The sequence below is a fragment of the Momordica charantia genome, assembly GCF_013281855.1.
Source record: "Momordica charantia cultivar OHB3-1 chromosome 10 unlocalized genomic scaffold, Mcharantia_2.0 BLBB01000010.1, whole genome shotgun sequence".
NCBI classification, from domain to species: Eukaryota; Viridiplantae; Streptophyta; class Magnoliopsida; order Cucurbitales; family Cucurbitaceae; genus Momordica; species Momordica charantia.
In genome coordinates this window covers 8,007,762-8,020,769 of record NW_028275158.1, presented here as the reverse complement: position 1 = coordinate 8,020,769, position 13,008 = coordinate 8,007,762, and the positions used below count along the sequence as shown (strand labels likewise).

At 36.0% G+C, this 13,008-nt stretch overlaps 1 protein-coding gene across 1 annotated transcript; it reads right to left on the bottom strand.

Annotated features, from left to right (window-relative positions):
* Positions 1-1,990: 1,990 nt before the first annotated feature.
* Positions 1,991-11,440, bottom strand: LOC111012815 (protein DETOXIFICATION 18-like). Its single transcript, XM_088118735.1, has 8 exons — positions 11,230-11,440; positions 10,227-10,290; positions 9,463-10,007; positions 9,138-9,224; positions 8,992-9,048; positions 7,535-7,773; positions 7,339-7,457; positions 1,991-2,287 (listed from the first exon to the last, which is right to left on the bottom strand). Exons 1-8 carry the CDS (start codon positions 11,427-11,429, stop codon positions 2,156-2,158), a joined length of 1,443 nt encoding a protein of 480 aa, XP_087974861.1. The 5' UTR covers positions 11,430-11,440; the 3' UTR covers positions 1,991-2,155.
* Positions 11,441-13,008: the final 1,568 nt, after the last annotated feature.

Sequence of the window (13,008 nt, the reverse complement as noted above, 5' to 3'; positions counted from 1 at the left end):
GAAACTAAAATTAACATATTATTTTTTGCCAATTCGATCATTAGTTAAACACCTATTTCTCATCAGAAAACTGTGAATTCGAATATTTACCTAGTATCAAATCACGTTAGGCATAAATGCAAACATATATAAAGTAAAAAGATCAATTTTTACCATGAACTTGAATAAGCGTGTTGCATTTCACCTAAAATTTTAAAAATGATTGCAATATTTACTATTTAATAGACTTCCATTAGAAGAATGGTTGAAAAAAGTACTATCATATTTGTTAAATAGTTATGAAACATATAATTAGTATGAAGTGGATAGAATTCATACAGAAATGACATTAGAGTTGATTTTATTTTAATGTTATTAGTATTAACGGAATTATTTAATGATTGTTTTATTTGAATTAATCAAACTTAACTTGAGAAAAGTTAAATTTTTGTTAAATAAGTGGTTTTTTTTTGTCATTTTTATTTTATTTTTTCCTTTGGTTTGTGTATAAATTAATTAATAGGTAAATTAACAAAAATTAAATAGGGGGTAAAAATTACAACAAAATTTATCTAAAACTTAGGGTTGAGTCTGTAGAAATTGAAAATTCATTGTGAAAATTAAAACAATTTGATGAGTTTAGGGTAAAAATGGTTTCTTCCACTATAAGTTTACATGTATTTGTTATACACATCCAAATTAAGTAATATTGAAAACTTTTTTTTTTTATAAGAAGTAATATTGAAAACTAAACTATAATAAATCATTATGCATTTTTTTTAAAAAAATCATCATGAATATTAGTTTATTTAATATAAATGTTAAAAATTATTGTGAAGCAAATACTAAAAATTATGATTTTATACGTACATAATTAGTTTCTTCAAAATAAAATATGATTTATGTCAACAATTAAATAAATAAAATAAAATCTAAATGAATTATCCATGCAAATTCAGGTAAAAGATATTAAAATTTAAAATATTTAGTAAAGGTTTTTTTTTAAAAAAAAATTAGATTTGTTTTTATATAATAGTTGAAAGAATAAATTTTCAAAATTTAAAAGTTTAATTAAACAAGAAATATATTTTTTATTTAAAAATAAAAATAATATCTCTTCTATCATAAATAAATAGGAAAAGAAAAATATATCAATTTACAAGCTAGAGGTTCGAATATAGGACGAGGGACTAGAAGCTAAATAGTACGCCAGCAAGTATAGTATATATTACTAAATATCCTTGGTTCCTTCATGGATCCGCCTCGTTAAGAAAAACACATTATTTTTTTAAAAAAATATTCCAATAGACTAAAAGAGACCTATGACAAAAATAAGATTTAAATCACTCTTGTTCCAATATGACTATTTTAGACCCAATTATGTACACCAATTTCGAATTAAGTAGTTTTTTTGTCTTTATTATTGATTTTTATTCATGAAATAATCACCTCGTTTGTTTTGCTCTAATTCACCTGTTTATTTAGTTATATAAGTTTCATCCCAACTAAAAAAAATAAAAATAAAAAATCATATTTTAGAAGCAATAATCTAAATCAAATGGTATTAGGTAAAACTTTTAATAATTTTTCTTTTGATACTAACTTTTAATAACTTATTTTCTATAAAAAAAACTTTTAATAACTTATTTAATAATAGTTTTGTTGCTGAGGAGTAGAGAAAAAATTATCAACATGAACGTAACTGAACCAATCAAGATATTTTTTACTTTCAGATTGAAGATTTGAATCTTATACCGTAATTCTGTGTTAGAATCAAAATAAAAAGTTAAAAGTTAACAAATTTGAGATTATGTCAGATAAATGACTAAATAAAAATTTTGATTGTTGGAATGTTTTTATTTTATTTTTATGTTTTCATAGATTAAACTTATTTACTTATCTTTTTTCCTTATCTTCTATTCCATTTAGAAACTAATAAAATAAAATAAAAAACCTCTCTACATATACATCTTTGTTTTTAAATATTGGCTAAGATTTTACTTTAAGCAACTCAACAAAGTATTATCTCCGACTAAGAGGTTGTGAGTTCGAATCTCCACCCTACATATTGTACTAAAAAAAATTACAAGAGATACCAACAAAATCATTATCAAACTATGCCGAAATATTTATTTTTAATTATTTCTTTCCATACTACAATTTCTAAAACCTTCCACTACACCAGAAGTGGAACATCGTTTACTTCATTAACAGATTGATCCATTTTGATCCATTTTGCATACAAAACGAGCAACACAAGACAAACGTTTTGCAAGGAGAGACCACAGATGTATCCGATCCACAAACCCTGCATTCAGTGTAAAATCAACAAAAGAAAATGAATATCAACTGTTACAATACCTCAGTAAATGGTCATCCTTTCAATTAAGGTCATCTTCAACCAAGGAATTGATTACTCTCTCCCTCCTATTCGTTACTGTCAATATTCTGTATTTATGTTTGTTTCCATCCTTGTATAACCAATTTGGTAGCAGACCATGTATACATGGAAATAAGATCATTGTAATAATTCCAATGGTGGACTATATAGCACCCACCTTCACCTTAATGCAAAAGTAGCAAAAAAGACATTTTCTCAAAAATCTTATTACTTTTAGAATTCTCAGTTGGTATCAGAGCTTGCAAAGGCCAACGCCGACATGGCAAACGAAGGATCCTTCGGCTCAACCATAAACAACTCTCAACAAGTCAATCCCCAATCAGCCATCAACATATCATTCGGTCACCCTCTAAGCACTGTTCTCACAGTAAAGCTTGACGACAAGAACTACACACTATGGAAAGGAATGGTCCTTGCGGTCTTGTGAGGGCAAAAGGTCGACGGCTATGTTCTCAGGACAAATACATGTCCTTCCAAATACACTACGACAACAAGTGACATTGGAACGTTAGAACCAGCACTCAATCCGGCACACGAAGAATGGTCCGCTGTAGACCAGGCCCTTTGTGGATGGCTGCTCGGGTCCATGACACCATCCATCGCTGCTGATGTTGTCAATCTCCAAACCTCAAATGAAGTTTGGACTGCTCTAGAAAGGCTCTTCGGGTCAACCAGCAAGGCACGCATCAATCAATTAAGAAACAGTTTGCAAAACACCAAAAAGGGAGCCATGAAAATGACAGAATATCTCGCTTTCATGAAACAGACCTCCGAAGATCTGAAACTCGCTGGTAAACCCGTTACGCTAAGCTATTTGTCATCATACATATTGACGGGCCTTGAGGCAGAATATTTACCGATTCTTTGCACAATCGAAGATAAAGGTATACTATCTTGGCAAGATTTATATTCTACTCTTATAACGTTTGAAAATACTCTTGTACGACTCAACTTGGTGAATACAAGTGGAGATCTAGGAAATGCCACTGGCAATTATGTTTACAGCCGACAGAGCCAACCCTACAACAATAGACAGCAGCAATATTCTTCAAATCAATTCCATGGACAGTCACGAGGAAGCAACAACAGTGCACGGGGGGCTGGTAGAAACAGAGGGCAAGGTCGAGGTAGAAACAATGGTTATAGAGGTAACAACTCACGACCCACTTGTCAATTGTGTGGAAAGGTTGGACATGTTGCTGTTGTATGCTACAATAGATTCAATGAAGAATTCAATAACCCCACCAACTTGGAGAAAACAAGCAAGAATGCTACTGCCTTTATGGCTACTCCAGAAATTGTAGCTGATCCTCATTGGCTTGTTGATAGTGGAGCAACAAACCACATTACTCCAGATCTTGCAAATCTGACTATCAAAGCATATTACAATGGTAATGAGATGTTGACAGTTGGTAATGGCTCTAAACTTCATGTTTCTCATATTGGGCATAATTTAATTCATTCAAACCACACAAAACACACTCCTATTAGTTTAAAAAATATTCTTCATGTACCACATATCAAAAGAAATTTATTGAGCATTGCTAAACTCACTGCCGATAATCATTGTTTTGTTGAATTTTACCCTCACCATTGTTTTGTGAAGGACATGGAAACCAAGAGGTTGTTGCTGCACGGGGTCCTTAAAGACGGATTATACCAGTTGAAGTTCCCGGTAAAATGTCAGGTGTCTCCAAATAATGGCCAAAAAGCCCATATTGAGTCGAATCGTCAATTTCCTTTTCAAACCTGTGTTGCTAGTTCCAGTTCAAGTGTTAGTAGTGTGTCTAAGAATGTATGGCACCAACGTCTGGGCCATCTTTCTGAGCGCGTCCTCAATATTATTCTAAAGAGTTGTAATGTCCAATTTTCCAATAATGAAAAAGTACCTTTCTGTGATGCCTGCCAATATGGAAAATCTCATAGTTTGCCTTATTCTCTCTCTAACTCTACCACAAGCAAACCACTTGAGCTTGTCTATTGTGATCTTTGGGGTCCTGCACCCATAGCCTCGACCTCCGGCTTCCGCTACTATATAAACTTTGTTGATAATTTCACCCGTTTGACTCAGATATACCCATTCAAACATAAGTCTGAAGCTTTAACTGCATTCATTCAATACAAATCCCTTGTTGAAAATCAATTTGATTGTCGATTAAAACTCTTCAGAGTGATTGGGGTGGTGTATTCCGACCCTTCTCCTCTTTCCTTCAACGACATGGCATTCTTTTCCGTCACCCTTGTCCTCATACTAGTCAACAAAATGGAATTGTCGAACGCAAACACCGACACATCGTTGAGATGGGTCTCACCCTCCTCGCCCAAGCTTCCATGCCTTTAAAGTATTGGTGGGAAGCATTCACCTCTGCTGTCTATCTCATTAATCGTCTTCCAACTCCAGTTCTTCGAAACATATCACCCTAGGAAAAAGGCTTTCAACAAAAAACCAAACTATCACTTTCTCCGAACCTTTGGGTGTGCTTGTTTTCCTTGTCTACGACCTTACCAATCTCAAAAGTTCCAATTTCATAGTACCAAATGTGTGTTCCTTGGTTATAGTGACTCCCACAAAGGTTACAAATATCTTAGCTCAAGTGGTAGGCTTTACATCTCTAGAAATGTCACCTTTAATGAATCTGTTTTTCCCTTCAAGGAAACATTTCTCACCAGCAAGAGAATGATACCATCATTACCCATATTGAGTTTCCTTTCCATCTATCCAACTCTCCTACCCCTAATGTGTCTCCCCCAAGTCAACCCATTATTACTCCTACCCCCCAAGTCAACCCATTATTACTCCCACCCATGTAGTTGCACCACCTTCAGTCATTAGCTCCACCTTACATACACCGTCAGATTTGGACCTCGTTGCAGCAGCACCATATGGCTCTCCATCTCCTTCTCCCCCATCTCCAGCCTCCTCTTCCCACCTACCTTCAGCCCCACATACTCAGCTCCACCAGCCCTCTCATCCAATGCAAACCCGATCAAAAAGTGGAATTTACAAGCCTAAAATCAGCACTTTTCTCTCTATCTCCTCTACACCCAATTCCGACCTCCCTATTCCACATATTGAGCCCAAATCCATCACTCAAGCTCTCAAATCCACTGAATGGAATGCTGCCATGCGTGCTGAAATGACTGCATTAAATAATAACAACACCTGGACCCTGGTTCCTCCACCTCCAAATGTTAACCTTGTTGGAAACAAGTGGGTTTTTAAAATCAAACGCAACCCAGATGGTAGTGTCAACAAATAAAAGGCCCGACTTGTAGCTAAAGGGTTTCATCAAAATCCTGGAATCGATTTCACCGAGACCTTCAGCCCTGTTGTGAATCATCTACCATTCGTGTTATCCTCACTATTGCCGTATGTAAGAATTGGGATGTTCGTCAACTCAACATAAACAATGCTTTTCTCAATGGGCTTCTAGATGAGGTTGTTTATATGGCTCAACCTATCGGTTTTGTTGACTCAAGTAAACCACAATATGTTTGCAGACTCCATAAAGCCTTGTATGGTCTCAAACAGGCTCCCTGGGCTTGGTTCAATGGCCTTCGCAGTGTATTGACTAGTTGGGGCTTCACCAACTCGAAAGCTGATAACTCTTTGTTCTACTTGGTCACTGCGAAACTAACCATTTTTATTTTAATCTATGTTGATGATATTCTTATAACAGGTAGTGATCAGTGCTTCATTGACCAATTTGTCTCTCGCTTGAATCAAGCCTTCTCTTTCAAAGATTTGGGGTCCCTATCTTATTTCCTCGGCATTGAAGTCCAACGCACACCAGCCGGTCTCCACCTCACACAGACCAAGTACATCACCGATCTCCTGGAGTGCCTTGGTTTGTCCCACATCAAGCCTTGCCCGACTCCTGCTGTGACTGGAAAACAACTATCGACCTGTGACGGTGATCCCATGCCTCATCCTACTCTATATAGAAGCACCATTGGCGCCCTCCAATACTTGACTCATACACGGCCTGAGATATCATTTATCATCAACAAACTCAATCAGTTCTTACAAAATCCGACCACTGTCCATTGGCAAGCTGTTAAGCGCGTTCTCCGCTACCTGCAAGGTACTTCTACCCATGGGTTGTTCTTGCAAAAATCCACGAAACTTCCTCTCATCGCTTATTCAGATGCTGATTGGGCATGTAACGTGGATGATCGCCGCTCTATTGCTGCACATTGTGTCTTCCTTGGGAGTTCCTTAGTTTCATGGTCCTCTAGAAGCAACATGTCGTTGCTAGATCAAGCACTGAATCTGAGTATCGTTCGCTAGCTCATGCTGCCGCCGAAATCAGTTGGCTTCAGTCCCTACTTACCGAAATCGGTCATTGTCCACCTAGCACCCCTATTATTTGGTGTGACAACACCAGTGCCATTTCACTTGCCGCCAACCCTGTGTTTCACTCTCACAGCAAGCATGTTGAATTGGATGTTCATTATGTCCGAGATAAACTACTAGCTCGAGCTCTTGATGTACGTTATGTACCCACCAATGACCAACTAGCTGATGGTCTCACTAAAGCACTATCCGAAAATAGGTTCTGTGAGCTACGAAGCAAACTCGGCGTGACTTTATCACCCACTCGTTTGAGGGGGGATGTTACAATACCTCAGTAAATGGTCATCCCTTCAATTAAGGTCATCTTCAACCAAGGAATTGATTACTCTCTCCCTCCTATTCGTTACTGTCAATATTCTGTATTTATGTTTGTTTCCATTCTTGTATAACCAATTTGGTAGCAGACCATGTATACATGGAAATAAGATCATTGTAATAATTCCAATGGTGGATTATATAGCACCCACCTTCACCTTAATGCAAAAGTAGCAAAAAAGACATTTTCTCAAAAATCTTATTACTTTTAGAATTCTCAGTTCAACATACAAATTTGTATGAATGTAAAGTTATGAACATTCTGTGTAAAGTTAAATCAAGTCACCTTAGCATATAATCTAAGCTTAAACCAAAAAAGGATCGACATCATTACGCCGACGAGGTAGAACGATGACAAGTTTATGTATACAGCCAAGTGCTGCCAACCACAGCCTCTAGCCACCCCTGCAGTGCAGCTCAATGAGAATCATAAGAAAGAGGGCAGTTTGCTGAGAGGGGAATGAAGTTTTTTAGTACCGAACCGGATATGGCGCCTTGCACTGAGTCCAGCGTTATTGAGATAGCGAGAAGCGGTACCATCGAAGAGAACTCATCTGCAATTGCAGTGCTGTTGCTGAAGAAGCTAGCCCAGGTGGTGTGGCCAAATGCAAGTGCCAAAACAACTAGAAGAGGGAGGAGGAAAGAGAGCTTGAGAGTTGCAAACATGGCAGTTTTGGCCCTGTCAAGATTGTCTGCTCTCAACTCATTTGAGACCCTTGTACTGCCACAAATTGTCATTTGGTTGAGAAGAAACCTTCCATGAAACTGAGAAAAAGACCATGAATTCCTAGATGGAACAAAAAATGCTTGAGTGGCATGTCAAGCAAGACAAGCTCTATCAAATTGATAGAAAGGTGAAGGGACAAACGTATCAGGTCGGGTAGACTGAGATTGTGTCGACACTAGGTATATCATATGAGGTGGTCCGTGGCTGTGCTCTATCTTAGCGTGCTACAGGTATGATATTGTCCACTTTAAGCATAAACCCTCCTAGTTTTACTTTTCGTTTTGTCTAGAAAACCTCGTACCAATGAAGAAAATTGTCCTCATTCTACTCTAGCCAATATGAGACTTTGTTTGTCCTCCCAACAATTTTTTTCCGTGCCTTCCCAAACTAGATGTTGACAATTCAAATATGACACATTTTTCTTGAGGCATAGGAGAGAGATGATGCATTGGTATCCATTATCCAATATGAAGTACCTATGAAGGTTAAATTGGCTAATTATACTCGGATTTGAGTTGAGTAAGAAATAGGTTTAAATATTATTTTGATCTACTTTGACTCTGGTTCATTTTGGTCCATGTACTTTAAAAACGTTTATTTTGATCATTATACTTTCAACTTTTATTCATTTGTCTTTGTATTTGAAAGTGTTCATTTTGGTTCTTATATCCTTAAAAAAGGACTAATTTGGTCCTCTTTGTAAACTTTTAACACAAAGTTTATACCTAATGAAATCCTTTAATATAAATTTATGACTACATTTCATGAAATTTGGTGAGAGTGAAGTGTTATGCTAAATTTATAATAGAAAAAAATGAGATAAAAAATGAAAACTAAGAGGTAAAATTAGTCACTTTTTGGTAGTAGATGCATCGAAATAGACGTTTCAAAAGTATAGAGATTAAATGGACGTGTCAAAAGTTTTAAGACCAAAATAGACGTTTTGGAAGTACAGAGACCAAAATGAACAAAAATCGGAACTACAGATACCGAAATGGTGTTTAAACCAAAGAAATAAATAAGCTTGGGTAGGTTTTCAAGTAAATAATTGAGTTCTTTAAAACTAATCCCAAAAAGTGGCACATAAGAAAAACGATTAGGAGATTCAACTAAACTAGAAAGAACGTAATGAAACTTTTAAAACTATACAGACTAATAGAAACTAAAGTCAAAGCTAAAATGATAATTTGAACTTTCTTGTCATAAACAAACCTTGCTGCAGCACTGAGACCATAGGTGATCATGTAGGCAATGGTTTGTGTGTTGTCACTAAAGGATCAGAAAATGAAAATCCAAGTAAGAAAAATGCAAGGACTGTATTTGTATCAGAAGAACATGGAAAAAGTAAATTTACTTACCACATTGCTATTAGTGAAGTAGTCGTTTTCGGGTTCGGCATCAACCCGGCTAAGGATACCATAACCTCGACCGCCCAATACTCCAAACTTCAACCAGTTCGAACAACAGAGAACAAAAAGGTTTTCATGAGTCATGAACAAAACATGTGGGCGACTTAAAATTTTCAAAGTGTGCTTATCGGTCGAACTGTTTCTGTTAAATCACCAATCAACATTAAAAGCTTAAGTTGATGGATTACTGTAAATTGAAACTTTAACAGTTTCAAATATTCACAGTTGTTGTTCGATAAGTTAGCATTGAGGACATAGTGTTGGGGGAACTTACCACACCATTGCTGCAGAGGGAATAGCTAGTTTTAAGCTTGAAAAACTGTAGCTAAAAGCTTCTAATGAGAAGCCTTTCCAAGATTTCTCAAACCTCTTTGCTTTAAGTACATATATAGCCAAAATCAGGCATGAAATCCATAACGAGATCGAAGCGGTCAACGGAGCTCCCGTGAAACCGAGACGCGTCCAGTGAACCAAACCGTATGCGATAGCTATGTGGATGAGCATTGGCACTGCAGAGAAGAAAACCAGAGGCATGACAACAGATTGTGTCTGCAGAAACCTCAGGATGTTCTGCAGCAAGCCATATGCAAATAGTCCCGGGATGAGAAACTTCATGTACACTGCAGACATCGTCGAAATCTCGGGGTCTTGATGGAGCAAGACTAGCATTGGCTCTGTGTAAATCCACAGAATTGATACAATGATGGAACAAAAGAATGATAAGATGCAAGAGGCTTGAAGATGCAGCCCCATCTTCCCGTAAAACTTCCCACCAAACGCTTGCCCACAAAGCGTTTCGAGCGCTCCGCTCAGTCCTGTCTAAAGAACAAGAAGAAATTTTCATCAAAATGATATGGAAACCATCAGAACCAAAACAGATAAAAGTTGGCATTCTCATCTTATTTTCAACTCTCTCTAGAATTTAGAACAGATTTTACTAAGGCCATGTTGAGTTTTAGTGATGCTAATGAGCTTTGGATCAGGACAATCTTATGCTAACTGCAAGAAAATGGGCAACAGATTTTTTGACATCCTCACCTTAAGATCTGCTGCCACAGTTGCCTCATAATAGTTGAATACTCCATTTCTTATATGATATGTGCTGAAATGGAAATGTTAGAGATTATTACAATAGACCATACCAAGCAGGGGATCTTCTAATTCATCGGCCTTGTTTACTTTGAACTGCAAATTCCGTTCCTAATCGGAACTTCGATTGTTATGTCTAACGAGTCACTAGACTTTCAAAAGTTTCATTTCCATTTGTTAAAATTAATTATGATTTTATGCAAATGTTGTTAGTATTCTTAACTGAATGATGAAGTGGAATGTCTATTAAATAAACGTTAATTGATTTCACATGACTTGATAGGCATAATTCCCAAAAGAAATGGATAATTTGACCGATAGAATGACAAGTGCAATATTTATTTGTCTCTCATGTCATACCAAATCAATTAACATTTATGTAATAAGCATGTGACATAATTATTTAGTTAATAATGTTAGTAGTAGAAATTAGATAGAAGCACAATTCAAACCTCAAAGCTCAAACTTCAAAGTTCAGGGACTGAATCAATATAACCAACAACTTGGTAAAAATTAAATATATGTTTTAAGGAAAGGTGAAACAAACATCCAAAAGAAATTGCAAGGAACAAGGACACCACCATGTTTTCAAAAACATAAACTTAAAAGAATGAAATTATTAAGGCCTCGTTTGGTAATATTTTCGTTTCTATTTCTGTTTCTTTCTTTTTATTAAAGAAAAATAAATTGCAGGACTCCAATGTATACCAACTCAAGTATAACAAAACAATCATTTTATGAATATTTTGGAGAAAATTGGAAATGGAAAAAAAAATAAAAAACTTGTTTCGCTTGTTTTCAAAAAATTTTATACAATTTTGAAAATGGAACGTTCTAAAATACTTAGTTTTCTTGAAGAAAAATAGAAAGAAGAACGTTACCAAACAAGTCCAAAGATGTCAGAGCCATTTGGGGGCAAACTCCAAATTCAATTTCTTGTTATTTGTTAAGCTAACCCAGTTGACCAGCAAACATGACAGAAACCAAGGTAATCATGTAATACAAAACATTTGTGAGAATCATTGGAAGGGCAAACACAAGTTGGAGCTTTGATTCCTCCATGTCCACCACCACTACTCTCTTCCACCATCTCTCTTCTTTTGCTGCTGCACACCCGACCTCCAACAATGGCGCTCTACTGTAATCTTCCATCTCTTTCCCCATTTCCCATCAAGGTTGAAGAAATTTTCAATCAAACAGAAAGAGGATATACTGGCTTAAATGACCCTTTTAATCCTACCCTACTGGGCCTACTCTTTTGTGTTTGGTTCTAATTTGGTCACGTTTTAGAAAGTTGTGTGTGGTTTTAATTTGGTCCCTTTTAAAAAGCTTCATTGTGATCGTGTTAGATGCATAAATTTGGATGTACAAAATTACCCAATCTTCTAAAATGAAAGGAGGTTCTATTGTGTAACCTTTCATCATTCCACAGTTCGTTAGTGAAAACTAAGCCAAAAATACAATAAGAGAAATATAGAGAAAGTGTTGTAAATGACACAAACAATTTATACTGACTCTAATTTATTTGTTTGCATGTTTTAGATTAGTGTTTAATTTCTAGTAATGGTTAGTTTTTCAATTCTTAGGATAGTTTGCTTTTGTTTCTTAGCTGCACTCAGTGTAAGTCAATGAAAGGAATATGAAAAGCAAGATTGAAAATGAGAAGTTCAATGTAGAATGGTCTGATAATGCACGCTGATTGATTATAAGCTTTTTTGCCTTTGATGTCTGGTCAATGGAAATTTACACGATTTCTACTCTTGCGATAGTTAGAAAGGAAAGACACAATTCTTGCCCTTTTTCTATGGTGTTTTAAAGTAGTGTAGGATAGCTTCATTTTGCTAGTATTCCATGGCTGCCCTAGAAATTTAACCTTAGCATAATTTCAAGGGCTGAGTATCCCTTTCCAACTTGCCAGCAAGCTACTGACCTTAGAAAATCTACAAGAATTTCACCTCTTTAGAAACACTTCAGATAGTCAGTATTCCATATATCATTTTCATCTATCCTATCTTCATTTTACGTTTGGGGAGTTTTGTCCTTATTTATCCAATATCATTCACCAAGCGTTGAAGATAATGCTTCGTTTTAAGTTTGAGGGTGGGAGACTTCCATTTTATTGTAGCATTCATTCTTGTAATTCCCTTTGCAATGCATTCATTTGTAAAGCTATGCTAAATTAAGAGAGAGAAAAAACATTCCAAAGAGCTGCAGGGTCAGGAATGGCTAATAGCCCATAGCTATTAGCTAAAGTCAGTAGCAAGTTAGCAAAGATAGGAGAGTGGTAATCAATTTAAGAAAATAAGTTGGGGGACTTTTCAAAGGTTGCCAAGGGTGAGGGTGAAATGAAGTTGTCAGATGTGAATAAAACACCTTAGTCTTAGTGCAAGAGTTGTTTAATTCCTTTCTGGTTTGATGCTTGAGTAGATTGAGAAACTCTTAGCCACAGTAATGGATCATAGGCATTTGGTGAAGTTGTTAGCATGCATTGTTTTTCCATTCTATTGAGTGTAGAGTCGGGAGTAGCATTGCTTGGGGACAAGCAATAGTTCAAATTTAGGGTTGTGATAACTCTCCAAAGAAGAGTTATTTGTACAAGGATTTCATATAAATTAGCTAAGGATAGCCACACTAACACCCATTCTACACTGATTTTGTGCAAATAACGTTTTACATTAATTAAATCTTTACCTTATTAGACAATACTAACAGTTATGAAGAATGACATAAT

Bases quoted from the DNA above. Each gene is read 5' to 3' on its own strand.
- LOC111012815 (XM_088118735.1), bottom strand. From the start codon at position 11,429: ATGGAAGATTACAGTAGAGCGCCATTGTTGGAGGTCGGGTGTGCAGCA. The intron at 10,291-11,229 runs GCTTAACAAATA...TTTCCATTTCAG, and splicing joins TTTGCTGGTCAACTGGGTTA to CACATATCATATAAGAAATG. The intron at 7,774-8,991 runs GTTTGTTTATGA...AATTTGTGGCAG, and splicing joins GGTCTCAGTGCTGCAGCAAG to TACAAGGGTCTCAAATGAGT.